The 8,876-nt window shown below is 39.5% G+C and overlaps 1 protein-coding gene across 1 annotated transcript; it reads right to left on the reverse strand.

The window, feature by feature from the left end:
• Window positions 1–3,246: 3,246 nt before the first annotated feature.
• LOC141631292 (uncharacterized) lies at window positions 3,247–5,589 on the reverse strand. The gene is made up of 3 exons (XM_074443982.1): window positions 4,669–5,589; window positions 4,310–4,548; window positions 3,247–4,033 (listed from the first exon to the last, which is right to left on the reverse strand). The coding sequence occupies exons 1-3, from the start codon at window positions 5,587–5,589 to the stop codon at window positions 3,247–3,249; spliced, it is 1,947 nt and encodes a 648-aa protein (XP_074300083.1).
• Window positions 5,590–8,876: the final 3,287 nt, after the last annotated feature.

Genomic DNA, 8,876 nt, shown 5'->3' on the forward strand with positions numbered 1-8,876 from the left:
GGCAATGTTGGGGCTGATAATTGTAGCAAGGCAGATGGAGGTTTGTTCATTAATTAGAAATATTGTAGCAAGGGAGATGGAGGTTTGTTCATTAATTAGAAATCGAGTTCCAACAACTGATCCAAATACTTGTTAGAGCACAAAGTACCACTAGAAATTAAGTGAAGATAATTCTGTGAACAAACTCAACAATCGTAATTTCTATCATATTCTATCGTCGGGTTGGTGTACAAACGAGATTAATAAACATACTTCCATACAAATTATACTCATATAAACTCCATATGAAAACTTGGTTAATTGTACCACTCGACATTAATAATAATACAACTTGAAACCTAGATAAAGAATTTGTAGTATTATACCCAAGATCGAGTACAAGTGTGAGTATTCTGCTCGATGTTGATCGATTATGTGCATAGAACTACTAACTTTTATGAATTTATCAATAGTAGTATTTCATTCGCTTGAAAAATTTTATGAATGATAAAAGATAACATAATGTGAAGGATTATTTGTTGACCATGGAGATTAGTGATAGAAATAAGTAAGAATAGATTTTTTGAGCTATTAAAGTAATTAGACAGTAATCCAAAACCCAAAAAAAGTATCATAGAGAATAAAACACTTTGCATATCGTATAAGATCAGATACAAATTGAGTAGAAAACCGTACACTAATGACCATGAGCTTTGTATCATTATAATATAACATGTTAATTTTAAAATATATAAAGTATGACTTAGAAAACTTTAGTTCATGCTAATTGTGCCAATAAAAATCAACCAATTTGGCAATTCTTAATAGATTACAATTTCTGTATTTTTGTGGGCATGCAAACAACCACACCTTTTTCCCATTATATACGGTGTATATCATCATTGTAAGCCTTTCAAGAAAAAATGAATGGTTTATGACCGTTAAAATATTGAGAAGATAAAAAATTTTATAATTTTATAATTCTATATGTTTTAACCTCCTTATCTTTATTAACCACTCTTACCCAATTATGTACAAATCCATTTTATAATTGTGTTAGTGTCAAAACCACCTTATACAAGACTTACTCTAGGTTACAAGTAAAAGTGTATGGAATAAGACAATAGGAGATTAAAAAAAAATATGTACTTTAACCAACCAACATGTATATATTTCCATTATAAAAACATGTATAAAGATCTGTTGTTACTTGTTATACACCAATTATTTGTCTTCCTACGTTTCATATTGTTCAAGTCCATTTCATTGATCACGTTACTAGAAACGTGAGGATAGTGAAATTATTAATTAGATAGAATTTGTTTTAAATAGATAAATAAATATACAATTTTTGGGGATAATTGTATATAATAATATTTGAAAATTTTAATTAGGAGGATTAAAAAAAAATTGGAGTCTCTATGCCAAATTAAGTTTATTTAGAATTATTTTTTACAATTTTGATTTATGGTTGACTTTCCTATGTTGTTTTTTTAAAATAATTCAACAAACAATTTTGTTTAGTAATACTAATTGAAAAAATAAGAGAGAGACCTACAGCCTTATACCGTGTAGAGTAGCTAAACCGGTTACAAAAATGGTATAGTGCAGCTAATACATAAAGGGATTCTAACTTTTCTGATGTCCGACTTTCCGTTATTGGTTAGTTTTCCTTAAGACGAATAATATCATTTCACTCGAGAATATAAGACAACACATCTTAAGTAGGCCGTTTGCCGTACAGATTCATAACATAACTTTAAACAAGTGACGATTTATCAATTTGTTACTAATATATATCGTTCACTTTTGTAGGATTCGGTGCGTTGAGAATTGGTAACTACACCCTATATATACGCAAGATTGGTACTCTTTCCGTTTCAATAATTTAATTATTTTTTTATTAAAATAGCTCTCACAAGTAAGAAAAAAGACAAATAAATGAGTACGACAAAAGGGTTATATAATTAATTCTTCATAAGTTGGGTCAATGGTGAATTGGTGATGGGTGACGATATTGAGTTCTTTATGTTTTTATTGAAGTAAGTTTGAGAATAAAGCGATTTTTTACCAGCTGAATAAAAAACTATTATATCTTCACAAATACATTAGATTTTAAAAACCTGAAAAGAAAAATAATACGAAATAGAATTTGTCATGGCCATTAGTTATTTACTCAAGAAAAGAAAAAATCTCTAAGTACACAAAATCTATAATGAAGAAAATTTGATCTTAATGTTTTTTATTTCCTTTGACTGTTTTATTTGTCTTAAATTTTATAGTATGAAGGATAATTCATGATTGTGAACACTGCTTAAAATGATTAAAAAGATCTACAACAATTAAAAGAGAGTCAAATTTGAAACCCGTGCAACGCACGGGCACAAAATCTAGTTTTCTATATTCTGGAAAATTCCCAATTTTCCAAAATTTTAATAAAAATTTGCCCATAGAATATATTCAACTTATTTCACAAATAAATCGCATAATACCTAACTTTAACCCCTTAATTCCAAATTAAACATAAAATTATGTAAAAAATCAAAATCAAAATTTTTAATATTCTATATAAATTGCTAGAACCTGGAAATCACAAATTTTTAAGCCCAAAATTCGAATTTACGGTTATGACTATTTAAAGTTGATATTTATCAATTTTACAATATAAAAATCAATAAACATCCAAATCAAACGAAATTTGACATTCAACTTTAGATCTGATGTCCATATCATATATATAACATTGGGAAAAAATTTCATGCCATAAAATTCATTATAGCTATTTTTGCTAAAATAGTCACTATTTAAATAATTTTGACATCTAAAAATCATAAATCATGCAAAATAAAACCATTTTACCTCAAAATTTACATACAGTGTGTAAATATTGCATGTGACAACAACCATTGCTCTGGTATTGATATTGTTTGATTAAAATTTGTGATTTATGAGGATTAATACCACCAATTGTAAGATTCATTAATCTCTTATTAGACATTTCTAATAACTATATAAATTTAGTTTAGTCATAAACTAACTAGATCTTATGTATGCATAACAAAATAACATAAAGTAAGAAGAAATAGATCAACTTACATAAAGGGCCGAATGGTTATACTAATTGGACACCTTCCAAATTAATCTTCATAAGAAAATCCTAGTGCTCCAAGGATGAACATAGATTTAATATTGGAATAGTCCTCAAGGATTTGTACCAAGATAATTACCCTTAATACATTTTTTTTTGAAGGAAACATAGGGCCGATATTATATTAAATCAAGTTCCGCAAGCGTAATAACAACTTGCGGAAAATCAGTTACAAGGATTAACTCGCTTCCCTCAAACTCAGTCATCCTTGCAATACAATGTGCCATGGTATTGCCCCCACGTTTCACATGAATAAACTTACTAGACGGAAAAGAACGCAAACTAAACAAGACATCAATCACACAAAGCCCAAAGGGAGATCTTGCTACTGCTTCATTCTTCACGGCTAACACCACCTTAAGCGCGTCACTTTCAAGGATAATATTCGAGAAACCAAGACGGTTCGCTACTTCCAAACCAAAGCTAGCAGCCCGTGCCTCTGCCACCTCTACATCCCAATCAGCCTCTACACGCCTACACCCCATCCCCACCACACGGCCAGCCATATCCCGAGCAACCACACCCAATCCAACCACACCACACCCTGCAACGTGACCATCTACATTGAGTTTTATGAACCCAGCAGCCGGAGGAGTCCACGAGCATCCACCCACCTCTGTCACCACAATTTTCTTACCAAAAACCCGGTCTGCGTACCCTTGATACTCAACTACCATCTTCACGATCCCCGAACAAACAGCTGCAGCCGGTGGAGGAGCCTCCTCGAATAAGCGCTGATTTCTGATGGTCCATATTGACCACATCATTGCCAGGAACCTTCCCCTTTCCCCCTCACCAAGCTGCTGCAAAATCCACACCATTCTCTCCATACACGATCCATTTGGGGCAGCCTCAATAACCTCCCAAAAACCACTACCATCCCAATGTGTTCTCGTCAATGCGCACCTAAATATAGCATGATCGCAACATTCATCCGTATCAAAAAAATCACATACCGGTGTAGGGAAACAGTGACGGTGGAACAAAGCTTTCCGCACAGGTAGGATATTCGCACATATTCTCCAAATAAAGTGGAGGAGTTTTGGAGGGACTTTGAGACTCCACAGTGCCTTCCAAGAGAACCCATTATGGCTAGCAACATCCGGAGTAATACACGGCCGTCTCCCAAGCCAATAACCCGATTTGACCGAATAAAAACCATCTTTCGATGGCCACCAGTACCGTTCGTCATGAGGTAATCTACTACTCAGTGGCAGTTTAGTAACCAACCTTGCATCAGCATCCGTCAATACAGCCCGCACAGCCTCCATATTCCAACAAGCCCGGTCAGTATCAATAAGGTCCGCAACACGCATTCCCGGATCAGCATTGATATTCGGCGTAGGTACAATTCCCGCAGAATCACCAGGTAACCACGCCTCATCCCATATGCCAATGTCCCGTCCATTTCCCACTCTCCACTTCAAACCCTCCAGCAAAAGAGATTTCGACCCCCATAAGCTTCGTCATGTAAAGCTCGGGTCATACCCCCTTCTCGCCTCAAGGATGGTGTCATGTTTGAAATATCGTGCTTTTAAGACTCGCCCTGCAAGAGACTCAGGTTTGGTCAGCAAAGGCCACACTTGTTTAGCTAGCAATGCTTGGTTGAAAACACGCAAGTCTCGAAAACCCATTCCCCCATTCGCCTTAGGCTCACATAACCGCTCCCAACGCATCCAATGGAGCTTTCGATGAGCATCCGAGGAACCCCACCAGAAGCGCGCCAAAACCGAATGGATTTCATCAATAACACTCTCCAGGATAGAGAAAAGACTCATCATATATGTTGGGATCGCTTGGGCTACGGCTTTGATAAGAACCTCTTTCCCAGGTCTCGAAAGTAAACGCTCCTTCCATCCATTAACCTTTTTCCATACTCTCTCCTTCAAGCAAGTGAAAACTACTTTTTTTGACCTTCCAATAATGGTTGGAAGACCTAAGTATTTTTCATGCTTATCCACCTCCCTAAATCCCAGCAACTCCTTAATCATATCTCTCCTTTGGACCCCCACCTTCTTGCTAAAGACCACTTCCGATTTATCAAAATTAATCTTCTGTCCCGATGCTTGTTCATATTGGCTAATAATATTAGCTACCTTCAAGCATTCCTCAGCATTTTCTTTGATAAAAAGGATACTATCATCAGCAAAGAATAAGTGAGATATCCGAGGAGGCCCCCTACAAACCCGCATTCCATGAATTTGGCCCATCTCCGCCGCCTTACAAAGCATACGAGAAAAGGAGTCAGCACAAAGAAGAAAAAGGTAGGGGGAAATAGGGTCCCCTTGCCTTAAACCCCTACTCGGTTTTACCCCACCAACCAGCTGCCCGTTAATCAAGAAGGACTGAGTGACCGTTGAAAGACACCGCATAATCCTCCCACGCCATCCCCCTGAAAAACCCATCCTCTCCATCACATCACCCAAGAACGACCACTCAACCCTATCATATGCTTTGCTCATATCGAGTTTGACGCCACATTACCATACCGTCCTTCCCCTCCCCTCTTCATAGTGTGAAATATTTCAAAATCCACCAGAGCATTATCGGTAATGAGACGGCCCGGCGTAAAAGCACTTTGGTTCTCAGATATAAAATCATTAAGAAAACCCTTCAATCGGTTAGCGATAGTTTTCAAAATAATTTTATACAATACATTACAAAGACTTATCGGACGATACTCCGTTACCTTGCGTGGGTCTTGACATTTTGGAATAAGCACGACTGATGTTCGATTTAACACGTCCATATAGCCCCCACCATCCCACCACTCCCTTACCATTCGACACACATCACCACCAACCACGCTCCAATACCGCTGATAGAATAGAGCATGCATACCGTCAGGCCCCGGAGCCTTATTTGGATGCATATCGAAAAGAGCCTCTTTCACCTCCTCATCACAGACCGGAGCATCTAATCTCGCGTTAATATCATGGGACACCACCTTTTCTAAACAGTCCAGCACCTCATTCGATGGCACGGGATTGCTCGATGTGAAAAGACCACCAAAATAATCGCTCATAATATCCGCCACCTTTTGTCCATCAGTCTGCCATACCCCATCAGCATCTTCAATCCTGCGGATGGTATTTTGCCTTCGTCGCTGCTGTGCTTTATGGTGGAAATATTTGGTATTTTTATCACCGTCCCTTAATTCATTAGCTCGAGCCCTAGTATACCAGTAAGACTCCTCACGACATCTAAGTCCTTCAAGCTCTTCAACAATCAACCGGCATCGCTGCAACATATCCGCAGAGGGCTGCCTCTTTTGCCATCGAGCCAATACCTCTTCCTTAGCTCTAATTTCCCGCTTTAAATTACCAAATTTATTCCGAGCCCACATTTGTAATTTTTTTGAACTCCAGTTAACTTTTTCCATCACATTGGCACCATCCAAATAAGTCCACGCCGACTGCACAATCTCATCACACTCCGGGTCAGACAACCAAAATGGTTCAAATTTAAATCCTTTGCCCCGCCTATGTCGCACCCCTTCCTCTTGCTCATGGATTAGTATGGCACAGTGATCGGACGAAAAAATAGGAAAGTGTCGGACAGCAGCCCTCGGAAACAGCTGACTCCACTCCATAGACGCAACAGCTCGGTCAAGTCGCTCTCTAATATATGTGCCATCTCCTCTCCCCCGCTGCCACGTATAAATATTCCCATTAAACCCCAAATCCTCCAGAGCACAATCATCTAATGCAGCCCGAAAAGCTTCCATTTGTCTTTCACCTCTCACAGCCCCCCCCCCCCCTCTTTCTCCTCCATGCTTAATACTTCATTAAAATCCCCAAAAAGAACCATTGGGTCATGATGATTAGAACAAAGCGTACGAACCATGCTCCATGTTTTATGCTTGTTAGCCAGCTCCGGCCATCCGTATACACCCACAGCCCGCCAAAGAACACTCCCATCTCCCCCCATAACATTCAAAGCCATATGGTGTTTGTCGTAAGATATCAACTGAACATCTATATCCTTCCACCAAATGCCTAAACCTCCCGATCGACCATTACTACTAACACAAATTCCCGACGTATACCCACATTTATTTCGTATTTTTTTCTAATCTACTAGCACTAATCATTGTCTCCATAACGAAGACAATGTTTGGGCACTCCCTCCAACACCAGTCGCAGAGGGTACTAACCGTCAAGGGATTGCCCAACCCTTGACAGTTCCAACTTAAAATTTTCATTGTTGTTCGCGGGGCTGCTCTCCGTCAGCCTCCGCTACTTTCAAAGATGGTAAGTACCCAACGACTTTCACTCTCTTTCCACCCACCGCATCATCCGCATCCTCCTGCCCATTCTCCCCCCCCCCCTGCTTTTTCTCTTCCCCTGATTTAACAAACCAGAGTGTTAACCCCCATATCCTTCAGATACTGACATCAAACAGCCAGGCTGTCCGTTCGCACCACCACGCTTCACCTTTACAATTTTGCGTTCCACTTTGGTAGCATCCACACCCCTCCTCGCTTGGTCACAATTGTTATCGTGCCTCTCCACATTACCCACATCCACCACCTCCTCCACAGCTACAATCTCCCTATCTTCCCCACCCTTATCATCCCCTTCATTCCCAGTCCTTCGAGCCACCAGCGAAACCCACGCAGCATTTCCACTATCTTATTCAACTCTCGCTCCTCAATATTCTCCTCCTCCTCCTCCTCCTCCAATATAAGTTGTTTAGCACAAGTTCTCTCCCTCCCATCCCGCCCATCAGTACACCTAGCAACTTTCCATGGTGAGGCCCTCAACCAGTCACCATACCTTTGACCCTCCCTAATTGGACCCTTCCTCCTTCCACAATCTTTTTCCTCGTGCCCCATTTGTCCGGAGATGTAACAGAACAAGGGCAGGCTCTCATAACTCACCCTCACCCGCCACTTTTTTCCCCCTTTGAGCTTCATATAAATAGAGTCGATCAGAGGTTTACGTACATCAATAACCACACAAATCCGCATCGACCTATTAATCGTCGGGTTCACCGAATTATCCACAGACACAAAGGATCCTATTGTATTCCTAATATTACAGGCATTCTCCAAATTCTGTCTGCCCATAATTGGCAAGTCATAAATACGCACCCAAATAGGTGAGAAGAAGAGGGGTACCTCCGTTGGAATCGCATCACCGTCGAGGTCTGCCAGCACCAAGACGTGTCTCTCAAAATGCCACGGTTGCTCCTCCAAAACACGTCTTTTATCATCTTTATTATTGAACTTAAAAGTAAATATTTTTTTCTGTTTTTCCACCACTTCACCCACCACGCCCTTCGTTTTCCATGTTGAAATCATGGTGTCAATGAGGGCCTTAAGGTTTACATGCCTATCCGTGCACAATCTCCCCACTACGCACAGCCGCGATTCAACCTGTTCATCATCTCCATCCGCAACCCACTCCAATTCCACTTGCTCCCGATTCTCTTCGCCGCCATCATCATTATCCCCATGTTGGTCGTTCAACGACTGAATACCATCATTTCCTTGCACCTCCATTGCGAGCACTCAGCAGAAAAACACGACCAGAAGAGTGAAATGAATACACGCACGTACAAAGAAAGAAACTTAGATTAATTTAGAGAAATTTTGATTTTTTGTGAGAAGAAAGAAGTAACTGTCAGCAGAAAAACGAGAAAAAAACCTAGGAACCGCCTAGGAACTGCCAAAACCCTCCCAAGGAAGAAACCCTAGAGGGAACGTCACCCTTAATACATATACTAATTTAAATACTAGAATTAA

Source organism: Silene latifolia, chromosome Y, assembly GCF_048544455.1.
Source record: "Silene latifolia isolate original U9 population chromosome Y, ASM4854445v1, whole genome shotgun sequence".
Classification (NCBI taxonomy): Eukaryota; Viridiplantae; Streptophyta; class Magnoliopsida; order Caryophyllales; family Caryophyllaceae; genus Silene; species Silene latifolia.

Excerpts from the sequence above, each read along its gene's own strand:
- LOC141631292 (XM_074443982.1), bottom strand. The coding sequence starts at position 5,589 with ATGAGCAAAGCATATGATAGGGTTGAGTGGTCGTTCTTGGGTGATGTG. Across the intron at positions 4,549-4,668 it reads CTGAGTCTCTTGCAGGGCGA|TGGAGAGTGGGAAATGGACG; the intron begins GTCTTAAAAGCA and ends GAGGGTTTGAAG. Across the intron at positions 4,034-4,309 it reads AGATTACCTCATGACGAACG|GTGCGCATTGACGAGAACAC; the intron begins GTACTGGTGGCC and ends TGCTATATTTAG.